This window comes from Muntiacus reevesi, chromosome 6 (genome assembly GCF_963930625.1).
Source record: "Muntiacus reevesi chromosome 6, mMunRee1.1, whole genome shotgun sequence".
Taxonomy (NCBI): domain Eukaryota; kingdom Metazoa; phylum Chordata; class Mammalia; order Artiodactyla; family Cervidae; genus Muntiacus; species Muntiacus reevesi.
The window spans coordinates 99,548,130-99,562,105 of NC_089254.1; the positions used below are offsets into that span (position 1 = coordinate 99,548,130).

General features: G+C 39.7%; 1 protein-coding gene across 1 annotated transcript; it reads left to right on the plus strand.

Moving 5' to 3' along the window:
- Positions 1 to 11,082: 11,082 nt before the first annotated feature.
- On the plus strand, positions 11,083 to 11,973 carry TAS2R4 (taste 2 receptor member 4). The gene has a single exon (XM_065939834.1). The coding sequence runs from the start codon at positions 11,083 to 11,085 to the stop codon at positions 11,971 to 11,973; it is 891 nt and encodes a 296-aa protein (XP_065795906.1).
- Positions 11,974 to 13,976: the final 2,003 nt, after the last annotated feature.

Below are 13,976 nucleotides of genomic sequence, written 5' to 3' on the forward strand. Positions count from 1 at the left end.
AGCACCTTGGGGTGTGGGAGGGAACCTAGGAGTCCTTAGCCAGGATCACAGGGCTCTTCCTCACCCTCCTGTGGCACCAGTTCTGTAATTACTGCTTCACCCTGTCCTCCTCGGGGACCCTTCTCATGGCCTCTCTTGTATGGTTGCTTTGAAGAGGCAGAAATAGTCTTTGGAATATATAGACATGGAGTTGTATTTTAGTAAGTATCAACTCAACATCATGAGCTGATTACTAGCTTTAACTTCAAGTTTATACTGACAGTGATGTACTGAACTAGAGGGGAGAGAGCAAAAGCATTGTAGTCCCACAGGCTCGGGTTTGAATTCTGGTTCACTCCGTTTTCCAAGACTTTTTGGCCTTAGGGGAGTTACTTTAATTACCTGTTTGATTCTGTCTTTCCCCATTTTAAAATGCAGACTGTGATACTGACTTCACAGGGTTTTAGAGATTCAGAAGACAATGTGTGCTGTCATTTCAGCACAGCTTATTGTGTCAGGATTATACCAGAATTAGAGGAGAAGGGGGTAGTTGGATGGCATCACTGACTCAATGGACATGAGTTTGAGAAAACTCAGGGAGATGGTGATGGACAGAGAAGCCTGGCATGCTGCAGTCCATGGGGTCACAAAGAGTCAGACATGACTGAGCGACTGAACAATAAGGAAATCTGCAGGAGGTGAAGCTGTTACTGTAACAGTGAAGTGTGCCGCAGCAGCAATTACCACACGAGACCTGTTTCCACAGATCCATTATGTACTGACAAGCAGAGAAATGCAAGTCAAGACCCTTGGATACTAGGTTCCAATCCTGTCTGCTGGTTAAGTCATTTTAATTTCAGTAGTCCTTTGCTTTCTTTTATCATTTTGCTAAAGCAAATTTTCAAGTAATTTGTAATTTTTTAGATTGGGCAAAATATCCAAGCAGTTTTTTTTTTTTTTAAATTATCCAAGATGTATATCTGTTTTTAAAATGTCAGAGTTTTGTGAAAAATAAACGGTTTTTCTAAATGTAATCACTTTTATTTTAATAGAATTATATAGGCTTTGATTTCCTTCCTGTCACTGAGCAGTGCTGACAAGTCAGTGACAATATTATTGCTTGAGATCTCAAACTTACAAACATATTTAGGACACATGGCAACTCTAAATCTGGATTTCTGTCACTAACGGGGCTCTCAGGTATAAAGTTTTTTGGCTAAAAATGTAGACCAGATAGCCTGAGCTCAAATCCTGACTCAGACCTTAACAGACTGAGTGACCTTGGGGATGTTTCTTAACCTCTCTCTATTTCACTTTCCTCATATAGTCAAAGCTATGGTTTTTCCAGTAGTCATGTACAGATGTGAGAATTGGACCGTAAAGAATGCTGAGCGCTGAAGAATTGATGCTTTCGAACTGTGAATTGTGGTGCTGGAGAAGACTCTTGAGAGTCCCTTGGACTGCAAGAAGATCAAACCAGTCAATCCTAAAGGAAATCAACCTTGAATATTCATTGAAAGGACTGATGCTGCAGCTGAAGCTTCAGTACTTTGATTCACCTGATTCGAAGAGTTGACTCATTGGAGAAGATCCTGATGCTGGGAAATATTGAGGGCAGGAAGAGAAGGGGGTGACAGGATGAGATATTTGAATGGCATCACTGATTCAATGGATGAGTTTGAGCAAACTCTGAAAGACAGTGAAGAACAGGGAAGCCTGGCATGCTGCAGTCCCTGGGGTTACAAAGAGTTGGACGTGACTTAGCAACTGAAAAACAACAATTTATAAAATAGAAATAGTAATAGTATTTTCTTGATAGATTGTTGAAAGGAATAAGTGAATCAACATAAGAAAACTAGAGTCCCACATGGAGTAAGTCAATAAATACTGCTATTATTATTGTTTTTGTTCTTGTTTTGTGAAAGAGGTTACATTCTGACATAGCACGAAGAATTAACACATTTCTTAGCACTTTGTCATATGTAGCCCAAAGTGAGTTTTCAGGTTGTTCTGATTTATACATTCATTTTCAAAATTATAGAAATAAAATGTCTTTTGGTCTGTATTGTTTGCTTTCAAATTGATATTTGTCTCTTAGAGGTGCTCGGAAAATTCCTAATTCTGACATAAAGTTCTCTTTCAAAAAGGTATCTATGGAAACTTAAAATAATGATTTTTTTCTTAATAAAAATTTAATTTGGAGGAAGAAGGGATTTTCCAAGATGGTGTAGACACACAGAGAGAAACAAATGGGAAAAAAAAAGCTAAAAATAGAGAAAAATTGTCAGTGGAAATAATGATTTAATATTCATGCATAATTCACTAACATAGAAGGATTCTAAAAGGAGAACTTCTGTAATTAAAAAATCTGTGCTTCTTTTCAGCACAGGGAAGTTTAACTGTGGAAAAACTGCGGTCTCAATTGCTATGCGCTTTGTTCACCTTGAGCCCTACTCGGGTTTATCCTCTCTTGACTCTTGAACACTTGTTCTTATTTCTTGTCATTTTGACAGCTTCTCCACCTAGCCCTGACTTTCTGGTTCTTTAGTCCCTACCGGAATTCCTGATCCTGCCTTCTGTCTTGGGTGTGGGGATTTTCTTCTCTTTTAATTGGACATAACATTTTATTAGAGATTTTGGCTTGGCTGTTGTTTGTTTCTTGGTGCCTTTGGCTAACTCCTGGATGTTTCCTCCTCTTTTTTCTACTGAGGTTTCATTAAATCCTACCCTGATCTAACAGATTCAGATGGGTGGGTCCAGTCAACTTGCTCAGACTACCACTAATGTTCATTCCACTGGAACCTGGAGTATGGATGGAAACTGTAGAATTCCCCAATAGGGAGTCTGTTGTCGTAGTCCAGTTGGCTGAGTGCATAGTTTCCCTCCCTGAGAGCAAATGAAATCAGATTCTTAGGTGTGGCATTCCCAACCCCTCCCCTGTTTCCTTTTTCAGAGAAATCTGGAGGTGACTCCTGGGAAAGCTCAGACTTTGTTATGTGACTTCAACAATATATTGGCTGCCCTTAATCAAAGACTGGTGTGGGAGTAGGAACGTGAGTCTGAATAGTGGTGATTTGCTGAGGAATGGAGTCTTACTTGTGGCTAGAGGCACCCTGAAGGGAAGTTTAGCTCTTTTGGAGAGGATATGGTCTTCTGAACCCACCAGGGAAAATGCTTAATCTGCCAGTTCCTGACAGTCCAAAGCCATAGGGGAGAATTACCTAACACCTCACTCCCATTTTTGAGAAACCCTAGAAGTGGCCATCTTGTTTGTTTTGTTTTCATTAAATTAACTTTAGTTGCTAAATCCCTTAAGACTCTTACATCTGGCCGTTTCATGCACAAAGGGCCAGAGCATATCTTTTCCCCACTGTGACCAGGTTCTTAGGGTCAAAGTATGAGAACGAGAATTGTCCTTGCATTTGGAGTCCAGTTACAGGCTAGAGCTTGTTCCTGAGGCCACGTGTCTCCACCAAGCACATCTCTTCTTTGGTGTATGGTGGAGGGGCCTTTAACACATGAGTCAACAGTAACTTATGAACAGTACCTCATGAAACCTTCCACCAGGTTTCCACCAGGGCCCCTTATATATTCTGTGTCTCATGGAACTACATCTCATTTTTGATACTCTCTGACCTCTCTGGCTTATCTTGATTCTACTTCATTCTTTCATACTACAGACACTTATTTAACATTCTCTCTGCACTTAACAGTGTACTAGACCAATCATTATTCTCAGAAGCATTGCATGTAGTGGGCAATAAAGATGCAGAAATGAGTATTCCATCTTTCCATCACTGAAACAGATGCTTCAGGTATGATGAAGGGATCCTGTCATTACCAGAGGGTTCTGGCCCAGGTGATCTTTAGCTCTCTCTTTCTGACAGCTATTAAAATGTACTGCTACAATATTGTAAAGTAATTAGCCTCCAATTAAAATAAATAAATTAAAAAAAAATATACTGCTCGCTCCTCTTGCCCTGGGGAGCAAAGTTGACTGAGAGCTCCAGCTGCTGAGGCCACACTTCCTGCAGACTGCTCCCAGCCAGTGATGGAGACCAGAGTCCTAAGGTAGGTCTGCTCCACTGACATGAGACTCTTCCAACAGGCAGTTTTGGCCCAAGGACTCTCCATCAGCTTGGGTGACCCTTTTTTGGAACTGTGCTGCAGTCTAGAGCTCTTCTTACCCAATTCTTTCTTCTCTCTCTCTCTTTATAGGTATCAGACCTCCATTGCTATCTGAATATTCACCTTCCTTTACTTCCTGCCACCTAAAATCTCTTGCATGTCTAATCCTATTTCTGCCTGTGTTTCTTGTGTAAAAGATACAAGTGTTGTGTTTTTTCAAGTGAACTAGAGTTTTGAAAATCACCCCAGATTCTTCCTTTTCCTTCAGTTTTGATATTCACTTGGTCATTAAATCTGTTTGGTTGTACTCTAAAAATTTTTCTCTCAAATGCCCTGCTAGTCTCTGATTGTACTCTTTTCATTCCTTAAGAGTGACTGCAGCAGGATTTATTTATTTATTTATTTTAATATCTATTTATTTATTTAGCTTCACTGGGTCCTAGTTACAGTGTGTGGGATCTAGTTCCCTGACCAGATATCGAACCCGGGCCCACTGCATTGGGAGCTCAGAGTCTTAGCCACTGGACCACCAGGGAAGCCCCTGCAGCATGATTTAACTAGTTTCCTTTTCCAATTCCATCCTCTTCCAGCAAAGCATTTCCACATTACTGGGTTGTGGGTTTCATACAGTGAACATACAATCATGGTGCTCTTCTCTTAAAATCCTGCAGTGACTCTCCATTGCTCACCCCCAGTCTTTTGCTTGGATAACCCCTTTGCGTCTTCGATAGTTACTTTATATGTCTCCTTAAGGATGCCTTTTGTAAATCCTCAAAGCTGTGTTAAAGATCCCTCTGGAGCACTCCCAGTGTACCCTTTGTTTTTTCTTGCTATAGCACCTAATACATGATCTAATTGTCTATGTCTGTCACTCCCACTATTCTTATGCTCTTTGAAGGCAGGGTGTGCTGTGGGTGATTCTTCCCTGTTTCCTTAACACATAATGTATAAGCGACTGGCTGATAATAACAATTTACTGAATGAATGAACCAATGAGGAGCTGCCTAGTGTACTGGACAGAGCTCAGTCTCAGAAGACCTTCCAAATCAGCCACTGATTTTCTGTGACATTTGGCAGTCACTTCCTTTGACCTAAATTTTCCTCATCTGGAAGTAGGAGTAACCAGATTTCTCTCCTAGAACTGTTTTAAAGATGAACTGAGATTTATAATGCCTGGGAACATAATAAGCACTCAAAAAAGCCTAAGAAATATTAATAGACATTTCTTCTAAGCAACATTAGTACTCTTTTGAAAATAATTCAAAGTTTTTAATTCCTGTGTATCCATGCCTGATCTCATTCTTCAAAGTTTTCATCAAATAAACCAAGTCATCCTTTTGCTTTGACTGTTTGCCCTAAGACTTTTCCTCCAGATCTACTGAGTAGCAAAGTGTGGATTCAGGACTGCTCTGTATCCACCCTGGGTCTTCTTGGGCTCTAAAATAAATAAATAAATAAATGGTCAGACTCACAAGACTGTCAGGCCACTCTGGCACCAGTGTACTCAGACAGGTATAGTTCAGGGATCCAGTTCAGCAGCAGGGGAATGTCAGACCTTCTTTTGCAGTGTCCTTGCTGCCAGTTATATGGTTCAGGTACAAGGAGAAGAGATCCACATTTAGGTAAGGATAGAAGCTGCCCTAAAATAAAAGCCTCATATCTCAAAGAATCAGTTTCTCTTGTAATAATTTCATAGCCTTTCCAGGTTGAGCCAAGGGATACTCACCTAGGAGTTATCCCCCACATTCAAGGAAGCAAGAGGCCTCCATAACATATTTAACTGAAGGTCAAATTCTCATGCAGGGGGAGAAGGGATTTTGTTAACAGTTTGCCTATAGTGACCCTTTCAGAAATGACTTCAGAGAGAACCAGCTTACTCATTGCTCTTGCTAATTAGCATGATTGCATCTTAATTCCATGCCTCCTGCTACTGAGAACCCAACCACTTAGTGTATAAACCTCTGAATGTGGCCTATTACTGCATGACACTGGGTTTCCTCTTCTTTTTTTGGAACATTTACTACTTTTTTCTTTTAATTAAAGTATAGTTGATTTACAATGTTGTGTTAGATATTGGTATATAGAAAAGTGGTTAAGATATACACATAAATATATATATACCTTTCAGATTTTTTCACTGTATTACAAGATATTGAATATAGTTCCCTGTGCTATACAGTAGGTCCTTGTTATTTATTTTGTACATAGTAGTGTACATCTGATAATCCCAAACTCCTAATTTATCCCTCCCTTACCTTTTCCCTCAAGGTTGCTTTGGCAGCTCCGAGTCTTCTGTGGTTACATATAAATCTTAATATTTGTTTTAGTTCTATGAAAAAATATCATGGGTAATTTGATAGGGACTGCATTAAATCTGTAGATTGCTTTGGGTAGTGTGGCCATTTTAACACTATTAATTCTTTCAATCCAAGAGTGTGGGATAACTTTCCATGTGTTTGTATCATCTTCAGTTTCCTTTATTGGTGTTTTATAGTTCACAGCATATAAGTCTTTCCCCTCATTTGTTAGTTTTATTAAGTAGTTTTTTAGATGTGATTTTAAAAGGGATTTTTTTCACTTTCCCTTTCTGCTATTTCATTGTTGGTATAAAGAAATGCAATTGATTTCTGTATACTAACCTTCTATACTGCTACCTTTCTGAATTTGTTTATCAGTTCTAATAGTTTCTGTGTGGAGTCCTTAGGGTTTTCTATATATAGTATCATGTCATCTACATATAAAGGTGATTTTACCTCTTCCCTTCCAATTTGGATACCCTTTGTTTCTTTTTCTTGTTGGATTGCTGTGGCTAGGACTTCCAATAATATGTTGAATAGAAGTGGTGAGAGGAGGGCATCCTTTTCTTGTTCTGGATTTGGTGGGAAGGTTTTTAGTTTTTCACTTTTGAGTGTTATGTTGGTTATGTATTTGTCATAAATAGTTTTTATTATGTTAAGATAAGTTCCCTTGATATCCACTTTGGTAAGAGTTTTTATATCATGAATGGATGTTAAATTTTATCAAATACCTTTTCTGTAACTATTGAGGTGGTCATGTAGTCTTTGCTTTCTTTTGTTGATGTGGTATATCACATTGAATGATTTCCATATGTTTAACCATCCTTGTGACCCGGGGATGAGTCCAGCTTGATCATGGCATATGATCCTTGCAGAAGCTAACAAAGTTTTGTCAAGAGAACACACTGGTCATAGCAATACCCTTTTCCAACAACACAAGAGATGACTCTATACACATGGACATCGCCAGGTGGTCAATACTGAAATCAGATTGATTATATTCTTTGCAGCCAAAGGTGGAAAAGCTCTATAGAGTAAGCAAAAATAAGACCTGGAGCTGAGTGTGGCTCAGATCATGAGCTCCTTATTACAAAATTCAGGCTTAAATTGAACAAAGTAGGGAAAACCACTAGGCCATTCAGGTATGACCTAAATCAAATACCTTATGATTACACAATAGAGGTGATGAATAGATTCAAGAGATCAGATCAGGCAGACAGAGTGCCTGAAGAACTATGGATGGAGGTCCATAACACTGTACAGGACATGGTGACTAAAACCATCCTAAAGAAAAAGAAATGCAAGAAGGCAAAGTGATTGTCTGAGGAAGTTTTACAAATAGCTGAGAAAAGAAGAGAAGCAAAAGGCAAGGGAGAAAGAGAAGGATATACCCAAGCAAATGCAGAGTTCCAAAGAATATCAAGGAGAGATAAGAAAGACTTCTTAGGTGAAATGCAAATGAAATAGAGGAAAGCAATAGAAAGGGAAAGACTAGAGATCTCTTCAAGAGATCTTTCTCTTTAAGAAAATTGGAGATATCAAGGGAACATTTCATGCATGGGTGGACATGATAAAGGTCAGAAATGGCAAGGACCTAACAGAAGCAGAAGAGATTAAGAAGAGGTGCCAAGAATACACAGAAGAACTACGCAAAAAAGAGCTTAATGACCTGGATAACCACAATGGTGTGGTCACTCACCTGGAGCCAGACATCCTGGAGTGGAAGTCAGGTGGGCCTTAGGAGGCATTACTATGAACAATGCTAGTGGAGGTGATGGAATTCCAGATGAGCTATTTACAGTCCTAAAAGAGGATGCTGTTAAAGTGCTGTACTTAATATGTTAGAAAATTTGGAAACTCAGCATTGGCCACAGAACTGGAAAAGATCAGTTTCATTCCAATCCCAAAGAATGGCAATGCCAAAGAATGTCCAAACTACCATACAATTGCACTCATTTCACATGCTAGCTCGGTTGTGCTCAAAACCCTTTAAGCTAGGCTTCAGCAGTATGTGAGCTGAGAAATCCAGATTTACAAGCTGGATTTAGTAAAGGCAGAGGAACTAGAGATAAGTTGCAAGCATTCATTGGATCATAGAGAAAACAAGGGAATTCAGAAAAACATCTCTTTCTGCTTCACTGACTATGCTAAAACCTCTGATTGTGTGGATCACAACAAACTATGGAAAATTCTTAAAGAGATGGGAATACCAGATCACCTTACTTGCCTCCTGAGAAACCTGTATGTAGGTCAAGAAACATCAGAACTGGACATGGAATAACAAACTGGTTCAAAATTGGGAAAGCAGTATGTCAAGGCTGTATATTATCACCCTGCTTATTTGACTTATTGCAGAGTATATCACATGAAATGCTGGGCTGGATGAAGCTCAAGTAGGAATCATGATTGCCGGGAGAAATATCAATGGCCTCAGATGTGCTGATGACAACACCTTAAGTGGTGAAAAAAAAAAGTGAAGAGGAACTAAAGAGCTTTTTGATGAAGGTGAAAGAGGAGAGTGAAAAAACTATCTTAAAAATCAACACTCAAAAATGAAGATCATGACATCTGATCCCATCACTTCATGACAAGTAAATGGGGAGGAAATGAAAACTGTCACAGACTTTTTTCCTTGGGCTCCAAAATCACTGGGGATGGTGACTGCAGCGATGAAATACAAAGATGCTTGCTCCTTGGAAGAAAAGCTGTGACAAATCTAGATAGTGTTTTCAAAAGCAGAGACATCATTTTGCTGACAGAGGTCATATAGTCAAAGCTATGATTTTTCTAGTAGTCATGTATAGATGTGAGAGTTGGACCATAAAGAAAGCTGAATGCTGAAGAATTGATGCTTTTGAACTGTGGTATGGGAGAACATTCTTGAGCGTCCCTTAGACAGCAAGGAGATCAAACCAGTCAATCCTAAAGGAAATCAACCCTGAATATTCATTGGAAGTGTTGCAGGAAGGGGGACACCTTCCAGGGCCCGAAACTGGGCTCTTGTCTAACACTTGGAAATGAATTGTCCGAGGAGACACATGTTGACAAAGAGATTTTATTGGGAAAGGGCACCCGGGTGGAGAGCAGGAAGGTAAGGGAACCCAGGAGAACTGCTCTGCCGCATGGCTCACAGTCTTGGGTTTTATGGGGATGGGATTTGTTTCCGGGTAGTCTTTGGCCAATCATTCTAATTCAGAGTCTTTCCTGGTGGCGCACGCATCGCTCAGCCAAGATGGATGCTAGCAAGAGGGATTCTGGGAAGTGGACGGACAGGTAGTGTCTCCTCTCGATCTTTCCCGAAATCTTCCAGCTGGTGGTGGCTTATTAGTTCCGTGTTCTTTATCAGGATCTCCTGCCATAAAACAACTCATGCAAATGGTTAGTATGGTGCCTGGCCAGGGTGGGCGGTTTCAATCGGTTTCAATCAGTGTGCTTCCCCTAGCAGAAGGACTGATGCTGAAGCTCCAATACTTTGGCCACGTGATGTGCAGAGCCAACTCACTGGAAAAGATCCTGATGCTATGAAAGATTAAGGGGAGGAGAAGGGGGCAACAGAGGATGAGATGGTTGAATGGCATCACTGACTCAATGGACATGAGTTTGAGCAAACTCCAAGAGATAGTGAAGGACAGAGAAGCTTGGTGTGCTGCAGTCCACAGGATGGCAAAGAGTCTGAAATGCCTGAGTGACTGAACAAAAACAATTGATGAATATGTATTCATTGCTGCTTTGAACCTTGTTTTCCAGTTGATTTTCTATTTCTTTTTGTTCCTTTCTTTTCCTTTTTTGTTTTTCCTTTAGTGGTTTGAAGGTTTTCTTTGTATCATGCTTGAGTTCTCTTGTTTTTTGTGTTTGTGAATACATTGTATGTTTTTGATTTATAACTACAAACCTTGGTTTTCAAGTATTGAACATTAATTCTTATCAGTTCAGTTCAGTTGTTCAGTTTTTTCTGACTCTTTGTGACCCCATGGACTGCAGCATGCCAGGCTTCCCTGTCCATCTCCAACTCCCAGAGCTGGTGATATAATTAAGATGTAATTCTTGTATCTTATACTATATTGTTTATTCTGTTTAAATGTGGTAGGTATAATATTTCAACATAATTACTTCAATGTAGTAATCAATTTTGTAGATAGCTAAGTAGAAATATGTGCTCTGATATAACCTTTCCTTTAATTGTTTCCTTGCTTGCTCACTCTGTGTTGCCTGTTTGATGTGGCCACCTGTGATTTTGTGGGTGGGGGTGTGTGTGTGTGTGTAGGAGTGAGGCATGGGAATTCCCACCATATTCTGGGGTTGCTATGAAGAGAAGTCCAGACATGCTGGACCAGAATTCAATCATTTGATTTTGATAACCTTGGAGTCTGCTGTAATTCTTCCCTCTTGCATTCCTTCTCTTGGAGAAGTGGACTCCCAGGTTCACTTTGGTGGTTTTAATTAGGCATTTCTAAGGAAAACAGGATATGAATGAAGAAATAGTAATGCAATCCTTGGAATATTTGCATCTCAGTAAAAGCAGCTGGCTGTTACACCACTGATGGTTCATTTGCCACAGTGGGGAAATTAAAATAGGAAATATCTTTCCTGGCTTGGTACTGGTGCCTACTTGTACATTACAATATTTTCCCTGCTCCCAGCATCAGCACCGCATCTCCTGAGTCCTCAATGAGTAAAGATGCTTCGGATAGTCTTTTTTTCTTCTATTGTTGTCTCTGAAATTTTAACTTTTATAGGACTCATTGTGAATCTCTTCATTGTAGTGGTCAGTTACAAGACTTGCATCAAAAGTCACAGGATCTCTTCTTCTGACACACTCCTGTTCAGTTTGGGCATCACCAGATTTTTTATACTGTTACTGAATGTTGTTGTTACCGTCTCTCCAAATGTGGAAAGGTCAGTCTCCTTATCCTGTTTTCTCCTGTCATGTTGGATGTTTTTGGACTCTAGTAGTCTTTGGTTTGTAACCTTGCTCAACGTCTTGTATTGTGTGAAGATTGCTAACTACCAACACTCAATGTTTCTCCTGCTGAAACGAAATCTGTCCACCAGGATGCCCCGGCTGCTGCTGGTCTGTATGCTCCTTTCTGTCTTCACCACTCTCCTGTATGTTATGCTCAGACAGTTGGCACCCTCTGTTGAATTTGTGACTGTGAGAAATGGCACAGTATTTGACATCAATGAGGGACTCTTGTCTTTGGTGACTCCTTTGGTCTTGAGCTCATTTCTCCAGTTCATCATTAATGTGACTTCTGCTTCTTTGTTAATCAATTCCTTGAAGAGACATATACAGAAGATGCAGAGAAGTGCCACTGTTCTTTGGAATCCCCAGACTGAAGCTCATGTGGGTGCTATGAAGCTGATGATCTATTTCCTCATACTCTACATTCCATACTCAGTTGCTACCCTGCTCCATTATCTCCCTTCTTCTATAGGGATGGATTTGAGAACCAAGTCTATTTACGTTATTATGTCCACCATTTACCCTCCAGGACATTCTCTTATTATTATTCTCACACATCCTAAACTGAAAACAAAAGCAAAGAATATTCTTTGTTTCAATAAATAGTGGGATTTCAATAATAAAAGGTGCTAAAGTCACCTCAGGGGGAGCAAGATTTTCTTTGTTGGTAGTTTTCCCAGTGATCTGAGAAATTGATTTTTGTAATTACTGATCTGACTCTATAAGCCTTTAAGTGCCTGTATTTCAGTTCATTCTACAATATATTGTTTAGTAATATTTTAAAATCAGGTATTTTCTATAAGGAACTTGGAGGCATTGTTTATCGTGTGTTTTGCATGGGCATCACATCCCTGGATCATAGAAATCACCACACTCTTCCACTGGCTACCGAAGTGTAATGGGTAGTTCCCCCAAATTAAGCAATATATTAGAGGTCACTTCATTAGTTAAATTTTTGAAGTTTAGCTGAGGAGCCCTGGGTAAGGCATCAGCAATGGGTAAATGGTCATCAGGAGCCACTCAGCTGGCTTAGATATAACAAGAGGGCGCAGCGAGAAAAAGAGGAAGGGGAAGTTTCAGAGAGAAAAGAGACAAAAGAGGAACATCAGAGGAGATAGGTATGCATTATGTCAGATGTAGAGAAAAAGGGTCCTCAACTTGCTGAGGGACAGTAACTGCCGGGAAGCTCAGGACTGAATTTCTTCTTTTGTTCTGGAAAAAAGGGAAGGGCCAGAATTGATGGGTGGAAGGAAGTGGCCAGGATTAAAGAAGCCCAATCCAGGATGGCTTTAAGGATCTTCAAGTCTGGGAAGCCAAGTTCAAAAGTTGTGCCAAAGAGTGAAATCAACACATTCTGAGTGCCACTTTACAAAAGATTTGACCCTATCATATGATACGGAGTTAAGTAGAACGCTGAGAGGAGTCCCTGGGCTGGCGGTGGAAACACCTGCCCTTTGGTGGACTTCTGTCCACCTGTGAATTTATGCACTGAGTTTTATGGGCATTGCGTGATTCTCCAGAATGCTGTGCCTTCTGCTTGTTTGTTTGGAACAACAGGGCTGTGGCTACAGAGGAACAGAAATCTGAAGTTGAAATACTGATGTTTTGAAATGGCAATTGGGAAGTAATAATTTATGTAGTTTTTTGTGTGTTTACAGGATATGTAATATTTACACATCTCAAAATCTTAATTAAAATAACATTCTCCTTATTAAAAATTATCCTGAGAAATCTCCAGATTTTACAGTCTACCTGATAGTTCTCATCTCAACCACCAGAATCTTGACTAGAGTATTCAGTAAGATTACCCAAACCAATATTTTATACTCCACAACCTGGAGGTATCTGTTAGATTAGAATCTGAAGGTTAGGAGATAAAAGGATTACTGAGACTGATTAAGCTACATTATGACATCAGAACTCTAAAGGAATAGCAGAAACCCCGATGGACCCCAACATCTTTTCTTTTCCCCCATAAATTCGTAGTTACAGAATTTTTAGCTACTTAGAATTCTGGTAGCTTTCTCTTGTAATTAGGTCTTTCCATATGATTGAGTTCTGCCAATGCAGTATGAGCAGAAGCTGTGTATATGATTTCTGGGTGGTGTCCCCAGAACAGGTGTTAATAGATGCCTTGCCTTCCTCTTTCTGTGGGCTGGAACGCTGATACAGGGATTGGCCATCTTGCACCACAGGTGAGGTGATGGCCTGGGGATAGTGGAGCAGATTTTCATCCTAGACTTGGCTGTATGGTTCCTAACACTGTGGAACTGCCTTACCTTAACTCTAGGACTGTTTATGAAAAATAAACATCTCTATTCTGTTCAACTCTGTAGTTTGATGTTTCTGTTGCCTTACTCAAATAACATGCTATACCGTAAGTATGTACAATAGCATACATCTTTATGATGAAGTAATGTGTAGCCATTTACCATCTTATAGTCAAGGAACATTTTTATATGATCTGATAAAATACTTACACTACTAAGTGAAATAAAAATAAAATAATGCATATGCAAAAAAATTGAAAACAACAATTATTTTTAGGTAGAAAGTTTTGAGTTTTGCTTCCCTGGTGGCTCAGATGGTAAAGAATCTGCCTGCAATGC

What these genes read in the sequence shown, in the direction of transcription:
- TAS2R4 (XM_065939834.1), top strand. Translation starts at nt 11,083, where the DNA reads ATGCTTCGGATAGTCTTTTTTTCTTCTATTGTTGTCTCTGAAATTTTA.